At 41.4% G+C, this 23,760-nt stretch overlaps 1 protein-coding gene across 5 annotated transcripts in view; it reads left to right on the forward strand.

Moving 5' to 3' along the window:
- pam (peptidylglycine alpha-amidating monooxygenase) overlaps positions 1-23,760 on the forward strand; it is a 143,256-nt gene that overhangs the window by 69,942 nt on the left and 49,554 nt on the right. For all 5 annotated transcript variants that reach the window (XM_062484417.1, XM_062484419.1, XM_062484416.1 and 2 more), the window contains 7 exons: positions 2,724-2,772; positions 5,318-5,385; positions 5,799-5,879; positions 6,045-6,121; positions 17,366-17,469; positions 18,550-18,746; positions 18,963-19,025. In XM_062484417.1, the coding sequence (XP_062340401.1) occupies positions 2,724-2,772; positions 5,318-5,385; positions 5,799-5,879; positions 6,045-6,121; positions 17,366-17,469; positions 18,550-18,746; positions 18,963-19,025 (639 nt within the window). The remainder of the gene's footprint in view (positions 1-2,723; positions 2,773-5,317; positions 5,386-5,798; positions 5,880-6,044; positions 6,122-17,365; positions 17,470-18,549; positions 18,747-18,962; positions 19,026-23,760) is intronic.

Below are 23,760 nucleotides of genomic sequence, written 5' to 3' on the forward strand. Positions count from 1 at the left end.
GACAATGACCCGAAGCATACTGCGAAAGCAACCAAAGAGTTTTTTAAGGCAAAGAAGTGGAATGTTCTGCAATGGCCAAGTCAATCACCTGACCTAAATCCAATTGAGCATGCATTTCACTTGCTAAAGACAAAACTGAAGGGAAAATGCCCCAAGAACAAGCAGGAACTGAAGACAGTTGCAGTAGAGGCCTGGCAGAGCATCACCAGGGACGAAACCCAGCGTCTGGTGATGTCTATGGGTTCCAGACTTCAGGCTGTCATTGACTGCAAAGGATTTGCAACCAAGTATTAAAAGTGACAATTAGATTTATGATTATGTTAGTTTGTCCAATTATTTTTGGTCCCTTAAAAGGGGGGGGGGCACATATAAAATGTGTTGTAATTCCTACACCGTTCACCTGATTTGGATGTAAACACCCTGAAATTAAAGCTGAAAGTCTGCACTTAAAGCACATCTTGATTGTTTCATTTCAAATCCATTGTGGTGGTATACAGAGCCAAAATGAGGAAAATTGTGTCAATGTCCAAATATTTATGGACCTGACTGTAATTAAAAATAATTATGTTGATACTCAATCACAAGCCCCATGTGGTACCTTTATTTAGTGCACAGTCAACTCAAGTTGTTGCAGTCTCCCCCACTGCAAAAACTGAACTCCCAAAAAAACCAACAGCAAAACTTTGTATTTTGGAACTTTCACTGTAACAACTTTATCCTTACTGATGATGAGAGACAAGTGTGTTTGTGTGCTTTGTGTATGTGTGCAGGCCATGTCTGTGTGTGCTTGCTTGTTAAATTATTTGTCTAAGAGCAAATTATTCTGTTTTTTCCTCTGCAAAGTCAAGCGGCTACAGAATAGTTGAAATAGTTAGGAAAAGTTGGCAGCCCTGTTTATTAGTCGTTCATATTTTATGATATAATATTATACAAAATATTTGGCGAAGAGCAACACGGGTCCTCCTTTAACTTCTTACCTTCCAGGTCATAGAAGTGAGCTAGGATTAATACACAGTGACAGACTCTTATCTTAACCCCCTAACTTATCTTTCCCTCACGGAAGTGACCACTGTCATTGTGTTCAATGTTCAACAAACAACAAGAGATCATGCCAAACCAAAAGATAGTGAGCATGACGAGCCTGTCAGCACACGGTTGAAACTGAATCTGGCACAATTTAAAATAATCTCTGTTAGGGGCTTACTTCTCTGTCATTTTAGTAGGCTGCTCAGCGAAATCCTAGGATATTCATGTGCATCCACTGAAGCTAACCTCTGTGGTGCACTTTAGTGTCTCTTTACCCAAATATACTGTGTACACTAGACAACCTTGTCAAGGGAAGACCCCAAAGCAGCATGTTCATAACTGTCTACTTTTTGCATCTGTAATAGTTCCATAATTCCTCATTAATATGTAATTAATCATTCATGTGCATGTGAGATTATTCATAATTGCTAGTTATATTTCCAAAGTATTGTAAACACAAGACAAATAATCTGAATACAATAGTTTCTTCATGGAATTAAGGGGGAGGTACTACAGGTGAATAGGAAAAAGAAAATCCTGTTCTTCTATCAAAATGAAACTTTACCACATGGATATACCCAAAAATATAAGATATTTTTGTATTGTGACTTTTAGTTTACCCCCCAATAAAGTATGCAAATTACGTGTTTTCTCATAAAATATGCGCTAATTTGCATACAATGTAGAACACGGCAACTCCATCATAGATGAAGTCAGACCGTTTTGGTTTGTTTTAATGGGATCAATAACTAATTGTTTAGACTTGTTCAGAGGCTTTTGTCAAAATAATGTTTTTTCAGTTAATTATGTTGAAATGCACTTGACAAGTGCTAAAAAACTAAGTTTTCGCCTCTTTTTTTGCATATAATACCACATAAAATGAGATTGACAAAATATATTTGAAAATCCCTCTAAACATGTCTAGATATTCAAAGTACAAAGCAGTATGTAAAATTGTGTGGCTTTACCTATTATGAGCCAAGAGTTGCCTAGCTTGACAAGTGTGCTAGATGTCATTTTGAGAAAATCGCTGTTAAACATTTAGAAGTGTTAGAACGGGTTCTCTCTCGCTTCGTGTTCCCCCCCTCACTGCCATGACAACAAAGTAAATAGCAATATATGATTTGGCTAGCCATATGCTTGAGAGAATAAGCTTTCCAACAATATACAATTCCTTTAAGTTATTTCTTAACTTACTGAGACAAATTACAACAAAAGATGGTAACAGACCATGTTTTTCGGTTTTGTTTACTTGGCGAAGGGTGTATAAAATCATTAAAAAAAAATGTTTTAAAGTGTTTTGGGCAATAATTGTGGCATGTTATGAAAGTTTACTGGTTATATAACCAAAATATCAAAAAATATCCAAATTGACCACCTGAACTAAAATCTGGGTTTTTGCCTGTAGTACCTGGCCTTAATGTAACATAATATAACAGGAGCTAATCGAAAGCTACAAAATAAGTCATTTGTTCAAATAATAGATTTTATTAGAGGGAAAACCTCCAATTAAGGGCCTTCTCCCTAGTGTGCTGACTGAGACTGTTGTAATTAATAAAACATTACCATGTCTTTCCAGTTGATTATGGGTACCTGCAGATGAGAATAGGCTCCATACATTGAAGTTACTTTTGTTTTGTTCATAATTTAAAGTGAAGATGAGGGAGACTAACAATTATATATTTTTCTGTTTACAGACCACCATAAAGACTGCTCAGGACTTACATTAAGAATGACTTCCAAACCGTAAGTATGTTATCGGTCATGGTAAATCTCGATCCTCTGACAACTCTTACATATTTTGTATGTACAGTATGCAGTTAAAAATGTTGGGCTCTGTACTCCATCACATTGGATTGGAGATTTGCTACATGGTTCACGCTTTATGGATCCAAATACTGTTAAATGAAAGCTGACAGCCTTTAATTTAACCTTACATCCCCATTTTTACTTCACATTCAACGTACTTGAGTGCAGTCAAAATAACAATGTGTCATTCTCCAAATCTTATGGACTACACTCTATTTTGAGTTGAATGAGGCCCAGCTATTTATTGAAACTAACTACTAAATATTATTGAACGAACCGAAGTGAACATTTGTAAAATGTAAAAAATACTTTAAATAAAACAATATGATCAATTGCGAGCAAACAGATATGCATCAAACGACAGCTTGTGTCAGCAAATCATAACTGTTCCACCAAGCGGTAAATGAGAAAAATCAACATAACAAGGAGAATATTCATGACAGGAACAGTCGCAACTGCTGGCATTCGGATTTGATTAATCGATAATGTCACGGCCACGTCTGTGCCCCCATTGTTTAGTTCTGCTTTCCCCAGACCTAGTGTTCTTCCTGGGTGTGTTCCGGTCCTAGTCTTGTCTGTGTCTCCTGGCTCCCTGCACCTCCTGCGTCTCGTTCCAATCACCAAGCTGTTGTCTGTTGTGTAATCACCCGCCCTGTATATCTGTTTGCTCCCTGTGTCAGTCCTTGTCGCGTTCTCATTGGATATGTTGTGAATACTCCTGTGTTGTCCCTGGTTTACAATAAAAAACCTTGGCCTGCCTCCTGCATTTGGGTCTTACCCCTGCACCCACAACATGACAGATAAATGTTGGTGACTGTACAGCAAGATGCCCAGAGAGAAAAATTGCATTATTGAAATGGGTCATTGATCTGAGTGAAACGCCAGCCGCATCGGTCAGGTTTCACCCCTCTATCTGACTAATAGAGGAAGAATGACGTGACGGATGGCTCCTCCGGCTCCATGTCGCACCGTCTCCATATTTTACACCTGGTGCTGCACAGACACTTTCGAGCACTCTCCCACTCCATTTTGGCTCACTCAAAAGGGGAAGCTTCTGCTGCGTCCCTGGGGAATGCCAAGAGTTACTGTTGATAGGGAATCAAATAGCCAAATACCTGTTTCCATCAGAAATGCTAATTTGCTTGGCAATTTTAAGAATTTGCGTAAAACCTACCTTTTTAATCAGGTTTTTAATTGTTGATTTAATTGTGTGTGTTGTTATTGCATATTATGTTTTATGAATAACTTTTACTTTTTACTGTACTGTAGTGCTTTTATTGCAAGAACAAATTGCCAGTACAAATACAATTTATTATTAACATTACTATTAAATGTTGCAGCCAGTTTGGTGAATTCATTGAGACAGGATTGCAGTAGTGTGGTACAGATGAGAGGGTGAACAGCACAGAATTTCACACACAATTACCAATCTTCTCATTTGAACTTTGATTTTTAATAGAATGTTGTGTAGTTGAAAGGTGTTTTAAAGTCACCTAACCCTTCGTTTTATGACACTATGAAGAGGTAGAACCCAGAAATAAATCCTCTCCTGCAGTGAAGCTTGAATTAACTGGAATCAAATGACTCCAGTGTTTCCTTTAGGATTTTTTTTTAGCAGTGGGGACAGGTCTGTCCGAACAACAATCCCCCCCGATCCCCGCCACCAAATGTTTTACGTATGAAACAGAACTGTCTGCTTTCTTTGATCTTGACATATAGGCTAAGCATTCTGTAGCAAATAATAACAATAAACCCACTATTTATTAGATTTTCTTAATGCAGTGTAACTACTTCTGCATAATAATGCACCTAAAATACAAACGTGAGCAAGGGCATTTAGAAATCGCTATCAAATCAACAACCACGTGCAATTTAGCTAGCAGGTGAAGAATACAAACAACGAAAATCACCAGTTAATTAATTTAAATTGGCAAGAAGGGGAGTCAGGTGGCTGATCGGTTAGGGAATTGGACTAGTAATCTGAAGGTTGCCGGTTCGATTCCAGGCTGGGCCATGAACAAATTATGTTTTGTCCTTGGGCAAGGCACTTCACCCTACTTGCCTCGGGGGGAATGTCCTTGTACTTACTGTAAGTCGATCTGGATAAGAGCGTCTGCTAAATGACTAAATGTAAATTTAAGAACTATACACAAATACAATAACAGGCTTAATTGAACTGACAACATAAGTTAAACGACTTAAAGTTCATCTCAACTGGCTAGTTATCCTCCGTGCCATTCTCCGACATGCACTCAGTCACTGCTGATAGACGGCCTTTTGTAAAGCCCTATTTCTGAGCAGGCCCGCCACGGCAAAATCAACATAGAGGAAACACTGGACTCACCATACATCCTTATTAGTGTAAGTGTGTAAAAAGCTGACTCATTTCATAAGAGTTTCCATGAAAAGCCAGTCTAGAGTTTGTTCTGGTCAGGTAAAATTGTCTGCAATGCTTTTATATCAGTCTCTTTCCTCCCCACAGACAGCCCTTCATTGCTGGCATGTATCTGATGATGTCTGTGGATACCATCATCCCTCCAGGCAGTAGAGGTATTCATTATTAGTGTGTATGCGTGTCTGTGCATCCCTTAGTTACATACAGAAATCTGGTGGTCAATGGTTTTCCAATCCTTTACCCACTCCTCATTACAGTGTCAGGCACATTGCTCCACACAGCCTTCATTCCTCACTATCGACTATCGATTTTTTGTTGTTGTTGCCAAACACATTTTGGTCCTCAGTGGGGGGTTTTTACTATCAAATTCATGTGCACAATATCAACAGGCGTTTAGCAGCAAAAACGATGTTTGGTGCAGTGATCATGCGTTGTTTTGTGAACTTTTGTTAAAAGGTGTTGGAAGTTCTTGCTAAGTTTTCTTAGCAAATACTTATGAGTGCTTTCCTTTATTATAAGATGCATTAATGTGCCATTGAAGTGATTTTTTAAAATGTCTGTTCCACAGTTACCAACGCTGATATTGCTTGCGAATATGAATCATATCCAATGTACCCATTTGCCTTCAGGACCCACACACATAGTCTCGGTAAGTTTAATTTCAATATAAAATGGTTATCAGTCTCTGTTAATGTTACATCAGAGACAATAGCAGGTTGATTCGCTTAATGCGAGTCTACTTGGATCTAAAGCAAAGATACCGGATTTAGATCATGGGATTTCCATTTAAGATGCGTTCACTTTTCTGTCACAGGTCAGGTTGTCAGTGGATACAGGATTCGAGATGGGAAGTGGACTCTGATTGGACGGCAGTCGCCGCAGTTGCCACAAGTATGTTGTCTGTTTGTCTTTGCAGACCATTTACTGAAATAGCATAGATGGCCAGAAATAGATACGCCCCTTCAAAACAACGGTAGGGGAAACACTGCATACATTCAAGACCTATGGCGACATGCACAAAGTACGCACCAAACGAACAAAGGATATGTGCGGAAGCTATCCTGCATAGGTGTACACGTACTTAGCCTGACGAATATTACGACCATAAGAGCATTTAGCTAGATTACCAATACAAAAGAGTCTCCTTTCTACCATGTTGCTAGTGCTGTTACTTCCAATGAAAGCTTAATTATCCAAAGAAGCACTATCCCTTTCCAACAATGCCAAGGAAGGGTGGAGCGGGGGTGCTATGGCATATCTCACAGTGTTATCAGGGCTCTCACGTCTCACGCATTCGCTGCTCACGCTGTCACGGAACGCCTTGTATTTCTCAACCATTTCTCACGCTGAAAGGTAAGGGATAACTTGTCCCGCTATATACAATTAATGGACGAGGCGCAGATTTCTGCCAAGTTGATAGTTGTCTTGAGTTACAGAGTCAAAAACAAGAAACATCAACATTTTTACTGGTTACCATCTGAAAAAGAGGATATCACAAATTTTAAAATGACCTAGGCCTGGAATTGGACTGATGCTGAGACAGGATCCTGAGTTCCTGAAGGTTGCTATGACAGATTTGTTTGGTTGATGCCTGGGTTTTGTGCAATGCACAAATGCAGCTAACAAGATTAGTTCACTGCTTGTTGTGTAGCTCAGTATCGAGGAGGGTTGACCTGAAATTGTTTACTCAGTCAGACATGGTCTGTGCACTGCTGTGGATTAGATACAAAGGTTGTCAGATGGTTTTAACTCCGGACATTTTAGTTACTTACTGATAATATTATCTTTTAAACTATGAATATTAAATAGATTTGTATGTGTAATACATCAAACTAATTGTGTCTCTGGCAAGCTATTATTGGGAGTTTAATAACACAGTGCATTGTATCTAGACCACTTGGACGACATTTAGAATGATACTATACTCTCCAGCTGTTTGAATCTCACCATACACTGCACAATCCACGTTGTTCATCTTTCCCAGGCTGAGATTCTTGCGCCTTCCACTGCACCGCCATAATTGAAGAGTGACTCATGCAGAAGACAGGATAGTAACAGATAAAGGAGAGATGCGGGATGGAAAAAGCTAGGTTTGCCTGGCTCAAGGAGATGTTAGCTTCTCAAAGTCCAGTAGAAACAGTCACCTTGCCCTGCTGTGATCCTGTGTGTCAGGCTTGTGCATGATAATGATCCTTCACATCAGGCTTCATGTATTTGAATGGGCATGCACCTTGCTCACACGTGCTCCCTTTGCTGCCCTTTGCTGCCCTTTCTATTCCCACAAGGTTTTATCTCACACACACATGTGACCTGCTATGTCGCTGTCAGGCGATGTCAGGCCCTTCAAAATGCCACGAACAGAGGAAAACAGACTAAGGGGGCTGCTGCAGGCAAAAGTCAGAAATATTTGTTATTGTTTAGCCCATCAGCCTTTAAATATATTTCTAATTTGATTATTAGAATATATACACACTTGGTTATGTCAAATTCTTTTTGACAATACAGTCACATCCAGGTGGCACAAGGTCCCAGTTGGGCACATGCTTTGTGTCGACCCGGTCACTGTTTAACTTGAATACGGACCATTCACACGACAGCCAACTGTCTAGACACTGAACCCATAGCATAAATATGTAAGGCTTAAAAAAGATTTATGAATGCTACATTTACATAGTGTTAGATGATTTTATGTCAGAAGATAGACCCAGGAGGACACCACAATGAAAAAGAGTTGACTTTGTTTATTAGGTCGAGCTGCTCGGATCACATCACCACATCAGGCAGAGTGGTTGGCATGAGTGGAAAACACAGATAATTCGATTATAACTTAGTTTGGAGACCATCAGCTGCTTCTCCTCTTCTCCAAGAGTTGCACAAAGCACATTCCTAAATCTATATGTGCACTTCTAGGGGCCCACGGATTGACCTATTTACCTCAAGACGACACAGGCCTCATATGGATAGAAACTCTGACTATCACATAGCTAGCCAAGCCTCATACACTGAGCTGTCAAAAAGCAATACAGGACAAATATTCTAGAATGTTTCCTCAAATAGCATGCAGTGAAAATCAGCATGACTTGGCTAAATGCTGTACTATTAGACCTTGGAATAGGAAATTGTCTGTTCACTTTAGATCCAGGTGCTTGTAATATGCATTAATTGGGTAATAGGTTCAAAGTATTTATTAAGCTTCGTTGTATTTATACATTCATGTTAATAATTATCTTATAAGGGCCTTATTACCTATTAAGGTGTGAAATGGTACACTGAAGTCACGGTTCAGTATGTATCGCGGTTGAGGTCATGGTTTGATATAAGTTCGGTACAACAGAAAAAGCAACTGATAAAGAAAGTGTTTTGTCCGTCTCTTCATAAACGGAGTGACTAAGTTCAGTTGAGTTCTGGATTTTAATACGTATTTATCAATCTGCAGATTGGGAGAGAAAACCAGACCTCTGACAATAAATGACAACACAACACCAGGCTTAGGTCTCAATCATGTCTCTCCCCGCTCTGAAAGCCAGAGGACCATCTTTTATAGGGCACAAGAACGTAAACATAGATAGTGACAGTCAGGCAGTAATGACGTTACAACAGTCTCAGAGAAAGAGATTCACTGCTCCCAACACATGACAACTCTCAGACTAGAGTGTTCATAGTTGGAGCTCTCCTTGTAGTCATGACAAGGGCCGTTTAGCCAGTACTTTCTCCTGACCCCGAACATCTATTAACCTGACACATAGACACAATATACTCTTATTAATAGCAAGCTTACATGAGAACGTACTAACTAGTATCCAATGAGTAGTTCTATTGATTAGTGAATAATGTAAGCACACAGGAAATCCCAATTTCTTCCACACAACATATCCCAAATGCCCGGTTTCCTTTCATATTAATTCAATGCCACTGACTAAATTTTGTCAATCTGTTCACGAACGTCTCGTCTACACGACTGTGAAAACGGCTTACATTTTCCATTTGGGACTTGAGATATTTGATCTTAAGTCTGATTAGTGCCCCTGTTTTACATTTTGTTTTACATACATATCTATTCCAGTGCAGATACAGCCAGATTAAGCAGTGTTGAGGGATAACGCTGACACAGTAGTTGAATCAGCTTGTTTCAAAAGGTTTTCTTTATTGATGAAATGCTGACTAGCTAAGTAACAGCAAGACAATATAAAGTGGATACTGTAGTTTCAGTAGAGATGCAGTGAATGCATGTTAATTATTGAATGCATGTTTATGAATTAACAAATTCCGAGATTTGTTTCTGAACACATTATAAATGTTAGAAATGTATTGTTTAAACCAAGGCCGTAGCCATGGAGTCAACATTGGGGGGGACAAATTATATTTATGATAATTTCGGACAGCTTGCGTGGTTGACTGTCGTAGCGTAGCACTTTCATATTTTATATCAATATATTGGGGGGGACATTTTGACCAGATTTGAATATATATTATGATTACGGCCTTGGTTTAAACACGTTACAAAGACTGTAAACTATCTAGTACTGAATTGTGGACAGTTTTTCACTATTTTTGTGTTCAGGATTTTTGGGGCAGAGCTGAAATCATGCCTCAATTAGGCAATGGAGGTATTGAGAATGAACGTTCCCCTAATAGTAACTACCGTATTTTTCGGAAAAAAAGCTGCGATTTAAATCCCGATTTTAAATTTTTCTTGTGGTTGTGCCCTTACAAAAAAGAAGTATACTTCAAGTTTATTAGTTAGTGTACTTATTTATATACTATTTTTGTACTAAGTAAACTGAATTGGCCCACTTTTTAGGTCATTTAGTACACTTTAAAGTACACTTAGTGTATTTGAGGTTACTTTGGAATTCTGTAAAGTAGCCTTTCAGTTCATGAAGTATACTTCCTAAAGTACTTAAAGGAGACATTGCAGGCTGTTTTTGGATGCTTTTATATAGGCCTTAGTGGTCCCCTAATACTGTATCAGAAGTCTGTTTCCCGAAATTCAGCCTTGGTGCAGAATTACAGCCACTACTAGCAGTCCCACAAGGAGCATTCCTCAGAACGCGCTGTTTTGGTGTCTGTAGCTTTAAATGCTAAGGAGGAGCGGAGGGTTTGCAGAGGTACACACTCAGTCATTTCAATGAGGGGAAAGGCGGATATCGCGCGCGCCATAATACCAACAGCAGAACAGTTATCCAAATAACAAAGTGTACAACACTCACGTTACAGCATGTGTATTCACACACATACTTAATGCTATCTACCTTTCCATTAGCGACAGTAACTCAGCTGTTAGCTGCAGAGCTAATGTTACAGCCACATTCTAAGGGTAGCAAGCTAGGTAACCATATACAGTAAAGCTACAAAATGATATAGCGTTAGTTAACTTACTTGTCCGAGGTTAGTAGCTGGACGAAGGAGAGTTAGTACTGATCCAGAATTTAATTTCAGCAAGGCCAGTTTTGTATTAGCTCAAGTTGAGGAAACAGTCGTGGCTGAAGTGTTTGGCGCAGACATACAAAACAAATGCGCCTACAACAGAAGTTGCGTAGGCGCATTTCCAGAGAAAATAAAATTAAGATACTGGGTCTTCAGAGGCTCGGATGAAGGAATTGTAAAAAGATTTTTGTTTTTCTTTGTACATCCAAACTGAGCAAATGTAATGCTTCGTTCGTTTGCAAGCCATGATGTCTCTCGAGGATAAAAACACTTGCACGGTCGTAGCTCAGTTTCTTATGGGCGGGCCAGATTCTCTGGGTGAGCAAAGCAGAGAGAGGGGAGGTAACCTTCCTCCTTGTGACGTAACAAAGAGGAGATTTTCAAACAGAGCAATTGAGCTTTCATTTTCTGAAAGGCGGAGAAGAACACCCAGGGCTTGGTTTACACCGATCGAAAATTCTAGCCACTGGGGGACCAAAGGCAGGCTAGGGGAACTCATATTAATGTTAAATAACCTCCTAAAGTGAAGTTTTCATGTCATGTCACCTTTAAAAGTATACCTTGGAATACTCTAAAGCAGGGGTCACTAATTGGCGGACCGCGGTCCGGGTCCGGACCCAGGCGGTTCCCTATCCGGACCCGGACCTATAACCGATATATTATTATGGAATTAATACATTTTGATGGAACGTTTCCATTTTAACCGGCACATCTTTTTGTTCCAACTAAATGTGGTTTCTATCTTACTTGTCCAATACAAAGGTCCAATCAGGAGCTTTAATAACTGTAATCACCATGACAACTCACTCACTGAAAGTTGGTTGCAACCTCTGTGGGTCAGGTTGTGTGTGTCATTCGCAACAACGCAGGCTAATCGATTTGCTAACAGTACCTGTTTCTTCCTTAGCGAAAAACATGGCGTGCTCTAAACCCGGCGAAAATCCAAATCCAAAAATACCTAGTTTCAGACAAGTATGCATTTGTGCTGCCGGTGGGGCGCACAAAACCGATGTGTTTAATGAGACGGTTGCCCTTGTCAATAGTGGTAGCTAATGTGAAACGTCACTATCATGGCCGTGGGAACTAGGAGTGCTGTAGCCCCCTGACAGCACGAGAATTTCCAATGATATGACTTGAAAATTCACCACCGCGGCACAGCCCAGCCCTGCAGTAGCGGACTGGCCATCGGGAGCACCGGGAGAAGAATAACAATGGAAAACCAGGCTAAGAAACGTAAGGGTGGGGCTGAAACATTAAGAGACAAAAAGACATCACCTTCACTAGACAAGGTTTTACCAATTGAAAAACGGCTATGTTCATTTTACATAAAGCTCCAAAAACTATTTTGTGCTCAAATAAAGGCAAAAAAAATGGTGTTGCGTGCTACGCGCGCTCGCATTAAGTATCTTAGCGTTCTCACGAACTAGCATCACATCAAACAGAATGTGCATGACCTATTTTTACTCCCAGTCCATCCCTACCGCCCGCAACATTAAGAACCCCCCCCCCAGCAGCACCCCCCTGATAAAATATCCTATGTTCCCGCGGCTATGGTCACTATGACACAAAGCATGGACACTTTAACAAAATTACCCCCAGAACTCTGAGGTAAGGGCCAGAAAAATAAACCATAATTGTTCCGGACCCTGGACTGAATGGAAATTTGGTTAGTGGACCTTTTGGGTTTCTAATTGAGTACCCCTGCTCTAAAGTAACCTGTGTAGTGCACTTTCAGTTCATGAACTATACTTCCTTTAGTGCCTCAGAAGTATACTTCGCAATACTTTCAAGTGCACTTTGAATTATTGAAAGTACTTCAAGAAACTTAATAAACGTCCATTTACTATGATATAGTTATATATATATATTTAAATATTCAGGGGCCCCTCAAACGCCGCTGAGCTTGCGTCACTTGGCGGGGCATCGCAAAGTGACACGGCAGATTCTTAGCTGAAAGAAGCCAATTACTGCGTAGACACTAACGGTATAATAATCCAGCTCTTCTTATGAAACGTAACAGTTATTTAACTCATGGCTACAATGGCAAACCAGCACAACAATGACAATTTCCACTCAACAAAACACTTCATCCTAAGCAGACACATTTAAAAAACGAAATTCATGAAGTCACATTTGTATTTCGAACAAACGGCAAACTTATCAGCAAATATTAACACTTTACCGCCTTGCATCATGGGAATTGACCAGCCAATGAGCCACGCTATCTTAATTTTTTCACGTCATTTCATTCTTCAATTAGTTTGACAGTATAACCTTCAAATGCAACCCTTCTGTCTGCTTCTTTCTCAAGTAGCTTTTTCGTTTTTTCCATTAATACTCCAATTGATAATTATTAGTATAAGAGTATAGGGTTTCAGAATGTTTTGGCAGTAATTAACTGAGGGAGTCAGGTGGCTGAGCGGTGAGGGAATCTGGCTAGTAATCCGAAGGTTGCCAGTTCGATTCCCGGTCATGCCAACTGACGTTGTGTCCTTGGGCAAGGCACTTCACCCTACTTGCCTCGGGGGAATGTCCCTGTACTTACTGTAAGTTGCTCTGGATAAGAGCGTCTGCTAAATGGCTAAATGTAAATGTAATTAAGGTTGCAGCTTCAGTAACAAAAAAGATTCAATGTGCAATGCATAATAGACTTTCCTAGACATGAATAATTAGAATGAGATGGATCTAAAAAATGTAACCTGTATTGTACTTTAAAATTATTTTGACTGTTTTTGCTGTGTAATAATAGAAAACGTATATCCTACTCCAGAAGAAATGTATACCATTTTCTGTTTCTAAGCATATCAAAAGTGAACTATTTTCAAAGCATACGTAAAAGTATATAAAAAGTGAACGATTTTCTAAGTATACTCCTTAAAAGTATATCAAAAGTGAACGATTTTCAAAGCATACTTAAAAGTATATCAAAAGTGAAATGAAAGTGTACTATCCATATTTTAGTATACTTATAGTATACTTATTTTTTGTAAGGGTGAGGCTTATATTTCGTTGCGGCTTGTAGCACGTTTTTATAACGAAACAACAGTCGAAACACTTTTTTCAAGAAGTCAAGAAGATCAAGAAGAGATTTAGTGAAGAACCACCTTGATGGAGAGCTGCTGATCACCACCAACAGCCGCCTCTGCAGTGAATACTTTACTTTGGGTAGTTTTACAAACGTTATTCATTTTTTGTTATAGCGGTATTTGACAGTGTAGAGAGGCGCAGCTTTCCCGTGAGTGGGCGTGGTTTCAGCGCCCTCAGTAGACACGCCGCCAGAATTTGAGAGCAGAGAATACAGCTTATTTTTTCAAGATTTTTTGCCAATGTTTTTTATAATTCAAATTTGGCTGCATTCTAGCAGGTCCCTTTCAGTAACCAAGCCATGATTTGGGCCCCAATCACTGGGGGGCTCATCACTGCGTGTTTTCCCACACGAACAGGTCCATTTTTGCTTTGCCAAAGCGGTCCCAGACCAGGGAGATGATGGACTGGTGGAGTTTCAACTCGTCCTCCTGTAGGTCACCCTGCGACATCAGGTCTGCCTGGGATGTGCAAGGCTCTCAGGGAGCGTAAGTAACGGCCATGTCCAAACGGCCATGTCCAAATCTCTGTCGCCAGAGGGTGGAGTGACGGGGAGTGGGCCGGTCGGTTGACATAAGCCACAGTAAACATGTTGTTGGATCAAAAGAGAACATTCTGATATTTCAACACTCGGGAGAAGTGGAGCGACGAGCGATGCACAGCTTCGAGCTCTAGGAGGTTTATGTGACGTGTCTCCAATTAGTAACGTACCTCCACACACTTGGAGAACGTTGTGCAGGTCAGTGCGTAGATGTACACTTGCCCCTTGAAGGCGCAGGTATTTCCAGTGTTTTGGTTTGATTGGCATATGGAAATACACGTCCTTCAGGTCTATACTGGTACCTAAGTCGCCGTCTTGTACGCAAGTCAAGAGACGCTTCATTGTCAGCATACAAAATGGACGCTTGGCGATGCTCTTGTTCAACTTAATAAGAAGTACGGGGAGTATAGGCCTTTGTTTTGGTGTTTCTTGGGGATCAAGGTTACTGCTTGTCTGTCTAGGAGGCTTGCAATCTCCTGACGGAGAGTGCGCGCCTTGACTGGTTAGGGCAACACCATCCAATTTACACCCTCAAGGGGAGGTGGGCCTTGGACAAATTGCAGAGCGTAGCTGTCTCTCAGTGACACATCTTGCCATTTCGTGAGCGCGCAGCTCACCTTCCTGTCTGAATGGAATAGTGAGAGAGGGCACACACAGAGCGGGTTAAAGACAGGAAACGACTGTAATCCCAAGAGATCCCAACCACCGCCTTACACCCTCGGGGTATCAGCTTGAAAGGACTGGGGAAATCCCGTCAGAGCTTTGCTAGCTGGGAGCAAAGCTGTTTGTTTCCTCTCAAAATTGATAAGGGAAGGTTGACTGCCCTGTGCCGAAGATGTGGCAGTGAACGACGCAACCGTTTCAGAAAAGATCTTTGTTGGTTTTCGAGCAGGTACTGCCCCAGTGAGAAGACAAGTGCATCGTGACGGCAGGTCGACGGGGCGCGGACCTGAAGGAGTCCAGGCTCACTTTAGTGCCTTGTGAAGCGGCAGATGCCACATCAGCTGCACTGGGAGGTGCGGACGTGATGAAACCCCTTGGCTGCAATGTGTTTTAAATTGCAGCTTGAATAGCCCAGGGGAATGCAGGCCGGCGGTTCAGAATGAATGACAGATGAAAGATTGTTGCCGCGATTGGAGGGTGCGGACCTTAAGGAACTCAGTCTATCACTAACAATTTGAGGTTGCCGTACCGACTCATCTAGAGATGAGCGTACCGGCACCTTATGTGTCAAAATAAAAAGTTGCTCCTTCAGTAGCGGATGCAGCTAACTCAGGGACAGTGTTGTACAGAGGATGGAAGCATTGTCTTTCAAAGAAAGAGTAGCATGGAGGGCTGAGCCTCTCTATTGATGCTTTATTGGACAAAACTTCAACAGAAGTTGAAGAGAAGGGCACATCCCACCAACCCTCCACATAGTCCCGTAGCTTCGGCATGGAGGGAACGAAAGGTTTTGCTGACTTGGGGGGACCTGGTATGTGAGCGCCCACGATGATGGTGGCGTGGAGAACAATCTCGGGGAGATCTTTGACACCAGGGAGGGAGAAGGTCTTGCAGGCGTTGGGTTGCATCTTCGTTAGAAGATGTAGACCCACCCGACGAGGTGTGAGGAAGGTTGGGTAAGAGAGAAGCGGCCTCCTCTGGAGGGGTTTTCCCATTCTGCTGAAGAACTGCCTCCAAATGGTCCTCGGCTTCCTTCAGAGAGCATCGCAAAAATGACCGCCTTGAGGGGCTCCTTCTCCCTGAAGAACGCAAAGCGACACTGCTGTTCTCCGAGGTAGAGGTTAGTGCACTGGGGACTCTTTTTAGGGGTGCTCAAGCACACCTAAATTTCATCTCAGCACCCTTAAAAATAATAATAAAACAATAAAAAAATGGAAATATTATGATTTATTATTATCTTAAATAAGTTTTAGTGCTCTAACGTAAGAGTTTGCAAACGTAGCAGATGACAAATAATTACATGTTTAAAGGGCTTTAAACAGGTTTAATATCCAGTGTTGCCATGCACCTTTAACGTTGGTAGTCTGCCAGTAAAACCAAAGGAGAAGAAGTAGGTAGTTAATTTCATGGTGCTGATTAAGAACACAAGTCACATTCTCATTGGGGGCTGAGTCCCCATAAAGGTCTGATCTTAGAATCGCCCCTGATAGTGAGTAAACGCCAAGCAGGTTCTCTCACATCAAAGAATCTCAGAGATGGTTTGTAGTGGTTTCAAAATCGACCAACCCTTGCAGAAGTTTTTGGGAGAATGAACGGCGGGCTGACACCCCCTTATATAGGGGGCACCTGACGGTGCATACATTTTGGTTTTCAGTTATTGGCTACGTGAACATAGTAGGGGTAAACCAATACGAGCAGAGCCTCTATGCAATATGACATAAAAGCTGGTCGTATCCACTCGAGTCCACTTGACTAATGAGTTTGTCATAGAAAGGACTTCTCCTGCTTCTTCTTGCTCACCTCTCACTCTTTCTCTCTCTGGTTTACAATAATCAAGGTAGAGTAGAGTTAAAACTTTCATTTTGTAACATTTTTGCCTTGTAATTGATGAAATTAATTTGCATTAATTTCACTTTACTTAGACCATTCCGGCTCAGATTTAACCCATAGACTTAAATAACAGCAACTCCATAATATTCGGTTAATGTTAATATACTTTTCAGTTTACCCCTTTTCTTTTAAACGCTGGGGAATAGTTTTGGTTGTTTGACCAATATTAAACCCCTTACAAGTCTGTAAAGCCTCAGTAAAAAATCATTTTTTTTATTTGATCAATTTTATCCATAACCATACATTTAGAATAATGTCAGCTTGGAATGTGCCTAATGTTGCAGTATTGTGTTTAATCTAATCTTAATTTTGTATTTGTCATACAACTTTGAAAACAAAACATGTATTCTATAACTTTTGATGGTGTACCGTAGGCTGGAAAACATGGGATGCTATACTGTTTGGCTGGTGTCTCCTCCATGAAAAAATAATTAACGTGAATGATAAAAACAGACATTTTTCCACAACTACTTCCATGTAATGAGAATTTGTCTTCTTGCCTCACTGTACCTATGTTTTACGCAATATAGGCGTTCTATGCGGCCACCCAGGGCGTTGATGTCAGGTATGGAGACACGATTGCTGCCCGATGCGTATTCACCGGAGAAGGGAGGACCTCAAAAACTTACATCGGGTAAGCTCTCATGATAAACAGTACTACCGTTATTAGCATATTTCAAGTCATATACTCACAGCCATCTACAGCCCTCCATCTTTTAACTCAGTCCATTTCTCTTATCCCCCACATCCCCACCCCAGAGAATAGATGATTTGTGGTTAAAGGAGAGCCACGGTACTGTATGCAAGCTGTTTGCACTGTAGCCTTGGTCCTTGTTTGACCGTCCAGGGCTGTCTGTTGGATCTGCCCCACTTGTGTTTGCATGGTGTTGACTTTCCAAGCTGTACATCCGTGGGCATTGTGACAGGCAGCTGTGGTGCTCTGCTGCTTCCCACAGGAGTGCACCTCCCCATCTCCTGTCTTCTATTCTATTCTTGTCTCTTCCCTACGCTCCCTTGGTCTCTGGTGGCCTAATGTATCATACACATCTGTCAGGGGCTAGGTTAGCATAGAGACTGTGTGTGTGTGTGTATTTACTCAAGACTTTGAGTGAAAGCATTGTCAAGCATAGAGACAGGGCCGTTATTGTGAAGGTTTCCTGGGAACGTGAATTTTTCATGATTTCCTTTTTGAGTGGCCCCTCGTGTGTGTGAATGTGTGCATATGTGCGGTTTGTGTGCCGTGCCATGTCATTCCTGTTGCCATGGAGAGCGAGGGGAGAGACCGCATGAGAGACAGCGTGTGCATGGAGTGCATTGACGCATCTCCCAGGAAATGTCCCGCCCCCGCACAACCCTCCCCTCCAGCCTCTCCTATCTTTTCCTGGCATTATTAAAATTGATTCCTTGGGGGGGGGGTCCTCTAATTGCGTTAGCATATTGATGAAGTTGGGAAAATTATTATCAGATCTGCAAATGGTGTCCATGTACTGAGATAGTTTTTTGAATGTTTCTTTTTATAACTACTGTTTACCAATCACCTTTTTTGTGGTAAATTATCTGAAATAAATTAATTCATTCAAATGTAGAAAATGTGTTCTCGCCCCTCCTACGTTGTATTACTGCAGGCAACCTTAGTCACGTTGTGGTTATTGACATGATGCCATTTAGCCTTTTCTCAACACTCCTTCAACATGTGCTCTCAATTCCCCTGCAGGGGTACCTCCAACGACGAGATGTGTAACTTCTACATCATGTACTACATGGACAGCAAGCATGCAGACCCCTTCATGGACTGCATGCAGGATGGCTCCAAAGAGCTGTTCCGCCACATTCCGTCAGAAGCCAACGTTCCTATTCCTGTCAGTCCAGACAACATGATGACTATGATGCACTCGGGACACCATGCAACAGGTAGGAAACACTATCAAGTCTATCAAATACGCAAAGAACCAACACAGTGCCCAGTGTTTGTGATGTATCTTAAGTTATTTTTGTTCTACCTTCCAGCACAAATGTTTTGAAAGGTTGCTCATAAAATGTCACAAGCTGTGCAGTTTTCAAAAGAGGAAGAAAAAAAAAAGTTTTTTCTGACTCAACTTTGCCTCTCCTTCCTGCATTTCACTAAAGGTCATCAAGATGACAGGACACTATTGGAGCCAAAGAGAGCAGAGGAGGAGATGCTGGATCAGGGTGAGTAGTAGAGGCAGAACACATACTCACTCACATGCTGAACATTGCTGAGTGACTTATTCCAGAGGTTGTTTTGAATCACACTTTCTTTTAAAGAGGGATGAAGACAAATAGCTGCATTCAATCCCACCATATTTTTTATGTTCAGGATGTGTATTTCTTAACCCTTGTGCTGCCTTCGGGTCACATGACCCAAAGGATCAGAATCAGAATTCGGTTTATTCGCCCCAACGGTTAAAAGAAAATGCTACACTTTGTTTTTGTATGCGGTAAAGTTTTCGCAATACGACGGTGGGTCACAATGACTGAAGGGTCAGAATGACCCGAAGATAACACAAGGGTTAACAAACTATTGCAAGGACACAAACTGAACATTTGTTCTTGTGCTCACCCACACAAATCACATGCACTTATTCACCCTCTAATTGCTGCTAAATGTGAAGGGGAAAGCACTTGCAGGAAACAGGAGTATATATTTTTATTGTGCCTCTTGGGATGATTAAAGTATACATTAAATATAGAAATTTGAATGACCTTGAAAAATCTACACCAATGCAATATTAAGTGCAGTAAATACTGCAGCTTCAGTTACACTTTCTTTTAAATGTGAACATTTGAAAACAACTAGCATCAAGGGCATTGTGATAATGGCTCTGATACTACAAGGGAGGTGTTAAAAAAAAATTGTGCAGAGAAAATGAAAGACAAGATGAGACTGCAAAAAAGTGGCAATATAGCATAGCGATATAATCCACAATGGAAAAAATGCTGTGAAAATCTGTGTCAGGGAGTATGGTCTAAAGCACTGATGGATTAGGTCTAAGCAGACTTTTACTCTGGGAACAGGGTTTCCTTGTATTTTGTCCACCATAAGTTGTTGTGTGACACTTTGGTTTCTGAAAAAGGTAGTGGAGGACGAGGGGAATGAGGTAGCTACTGGTGACACGAGCCAATACAAGCCTTCCTTTAGGTTGCCATGGAAATACATTTACATTTAGTCATTTAGCAGACGCTCTTATCCAGAGCGACTTACAGTAAGTACAGGGACATTCCCCCCGAGGCAAGTAGGGTGAAGTGCCTTGCCCAAGGACACAACGTCATTTGGCACGGACAGGAATCGAACCAACAACCTTCTGATTAATAGCCCGACTGCCTAACCGCTCAGCCATCTGACCCCCCAAATACATACCTCATCTTGAACTTTCTTCAAGCCCTTTAGGTAGCAGTGACTGCGAGGGATGCTCTCTCCTTTTGATTACATTGCTCTTCTCACGAAAAGAAAAAAATCTATAAACACACATATGGCACAGTTTTGACAGAAGCAGCCAGGTGGTGGGCCAAACAAATCAGCCATTTTGATTGGGACAATCACATTTACATTTATGCATTTAGCGGACAAGGGTTGGAATGCTGGTAGCTTTACAATCAGGTTCCTCACACATCAGATTTCTTAATCTCCATTCACTTTTCCAGAGGTTGAGAGCATGAACAGCGAGCAAATAAAAGGCTATGTGTGTCTTGTCCTGTTTGTAATTAAATTGATGGTTGAATTTCTTTGGTCTGCTGAAATTTTGTAGTTTCCATTCTTTAGTCTTAGCACACCTGCGAATCGCTTTTAGCAGCTGGAGGGGGGTTTAGAATAGAGCTCATTCAATATTATTAAATAATAAGCATAACAGAAAAAAGTGAAAGTGCTGTTGGTGCTTGTCCTTCATTCACCCACACAAAAAAAGTGCAAAAACACCATTCGGTTAACATACCAAAATCTCTGTTGTGCACTGTCAAACCCTGTATTCAAATGTTTTTATATTGTGATGGAGGTGGGTAAATATGTATTAGATATATGGGTGCATTCAGAAGAAATGGTGTCTATTGTGAATCTGAAAAACGGCTTGTCTAGCAGTAACAACTTGAGCCATGTTGTCAGGGATTGCCAGTGTTATTACTCGTCGATTATACTTTCCCGATAAACTATATTAGAATGTAGCACATGGTTCAGTCCAATCAGTTTTTTCAATAACTTGTTAAGACATCGCCAGGATGGTCAGACTTGCTGCTGTTACAATCTATCGGGACTAAATAAGCAGACAATCTTCATTGAGCTGCATGTAGTAAATTCAAGAGTATATGGCTGCAGCCTACAGCCTCCCGCCTCATGCCCTCCCGTCTCATGCCCTCCCGTCTCATGCTTCTACTTTTCAAAATAAAAGCTTGTCTGGTCCGCTATTTGTCCTTCCTACTTTGTTGTACGTGTTTTTTTTAAGCTAGACTAAAAACTAAAAATCCATTCTACGGCTGCAGCCTGGGAGGCCCGGTTGAGTTTAGGCGTCACAACGACGGTTGAGGTTAGGATTAGTTTAAGGCCAGGAGTCGTAGCACAGGAGAGAGGTTAAGGTCAGCAAGCAGAGTCAAGTAAGAGCACAGAGGTCGAAGTTAAGGTTAGGCACAACCACGACGGTTGGGGGACAATGATGGTCGGTACAGCACACAGTGCATTTTGTCACCTGCGATGTGTTCTTTTTTTTAAAGACACCTTAAAGATCCTGTAAAGTAAATTCCATGTTTTGCTTCTAAGTACATTATATATGTGTGAAATGAGTTCCTGAAAGCATGTGCAAAGCGCTAAAACTTTGTCGCACTGAAATGTGGAGTTAGACCGAAGAACAGTTTCTCTTCCGTTTTCAGATCAGGTTTTAATGGGCGGAGCCCAAAAATGCCCTATCTACGTCATTTTGCCCCATCTACGTCAGATCACTGAATGGCTCCTCCTGCTGTACTGTTATTGTAGCTTACATCAGCTAGCTAGCTAGCTTCAGGATGTCTCCCACCACCCGCAACTGCCTCTTCCCTGAATGCAAGAACTCCAGCTGCGCTGCAACACCATTTAAGTTCCCTATTGATAATGAAAGGAAAAATAGGTGGATAGATTTTGTGAAGAGCCACGCTCATGGAAAGCTTCGGATAAACTCCAACAGCCACCTCTGCGCCACTGACCATTTCACAGCGGACAGTTTTAACATGGACCAGAGACAGACGGGGTTCACCAACACACAACTTCTCTTGCAGCGCGGAGCCGTACCGAGCATCGCCCCCCGGCCGTTCATCCTCCGGTCGCACCTGGACCATCCACCGCCGCCAGCAGATCATCACTCAGTTCTGTGTGCTTGTTATAATTATACTAGATAACTTTTCCAGAGGTATCTCTGCTATAATTAGTGCAAACCGCTACTACTCGGTATAGAATGATGGTATTTTGGTGAAATGGTAGCTAATGTGCTAGAAGTAGTTGGAGAGCTCACTGTCTGATGTCTCTACTGTAAATGTTTACTCCTGTGTTACAGCTCAGGGGAATATTTCATTTATATGCATCTGTATGTTTCACTCATTGAACAAATAGGCTACATTCTAATTCTATACTGTTTTGTTCGGCTTGACGTAGCGTCCATTATCTGGGTCGTAGGTAGCTTACTTGAGAGAGGCGGCGCCTTCCAGCGAGGGGGCCGAGCTTCAGCTCCTTCAGGCGACACGCCCCCCCAGTCTCGAACAGAGAAGACTGCTAATTTTCTTACGATTTCAAAGCCTAATTTAACATACTTGTCGGTGTTTTTTTTCATTCGAATTTGGATGGGTAGTTAATAACACATTATTCTGTGGTGTGGTGAACTTGAAACTCGTTTTTAATTCCACTTTACAGGATCTTTAAGGAAAATCACAAAAATAAACCATCAAAGTCTGCAACCATAAATTTCTCTAGGTAACGTTAGCTAATATTCGCTAACAAATGTCAACATAAAACGCTGATGCAGTTTTAAATGAAGGTCATTGCAGGTTTCATCAAATATACGTTAAGATCAAGGACAGAACAATAACATCCAGAAATCAGCAAACTATATGGATAAAAAAATTCAATTTCAAGTTTTTCAATTTATTGCAACAAACGTGCTCACGAACTTACCTTTAACTCCATCCGTAATATAATTCGCGATTTAGTATTTTTGACCCTCTGAACTTACCGTTGGACAGCCTGGGCATGAGATGGGAGGGCATGAGACGGGAGGGCATGAGACGGGAGGCTGCAGGCTGCAGCCATACCCATCTCAGTAAATTGGCAATGGCTGACTGGCAGTCAGCGCTATCATCATTAAACAAGCTCATGTCCTGGCTCTACACCAGTCCTTTGGAGGATGAGTTAAGCTGCTTGGTACACTGATACTCTTATTAAATGAGATGTGACTGAATGCAATACCATGCCAATCACCAGCTTGTCGGGTATTTAAGAGACCAGATTGTACTTGTAGCCCTGGGAGACCAGTGGTCCCTCCATTACACTCCAGCGTGCTCCTCTTCCTTGAGGAGCCGAATGCATCATTTCCTGCCCGCAATTGGTCCCCTCTGTGCCCCAATGACATCATGCTGTACACAAGTACACAAGGTCACGCTAGCTCAGTTTCTGACAGCGTGTGCCAGCTACCAGCCTGAGCCCTGCCAAAACGAGCTGTAGCAACTACATTCCTAACAATAAAAACAAGGGTTAGAATGCTGGTAGCTTATCCAGCACATCCTGGATAGATTATACGTTCAATGTCACAAGGGCATTTGAGAACACTGGCCTCCAAATAGCAAATTCTCTGTTTCTTGTGGTTATCATGTATCATGCAATGTTTTTTGGGGGGAAGAAAACCTTTCCAAAATTGCAGATATCTGTTCCCCAACAAAAAACCCTCCCTTCTTGTCT

Source organism: Osmerus eperlanus, chromosome 18, assembly GCF_963692335.1.
Source record: "Osmerus eperlanus chromosome 18, fOsmEpe2.1, whole genome shotgun sequence".
Taxonomy (NCBI): domain Eukaryota; kingdom Metazoa; phylum Chordata; class Actinopteri; order Osmeriformes; family Osmeridae; genus Osmerus; species Osmerus eperlanus.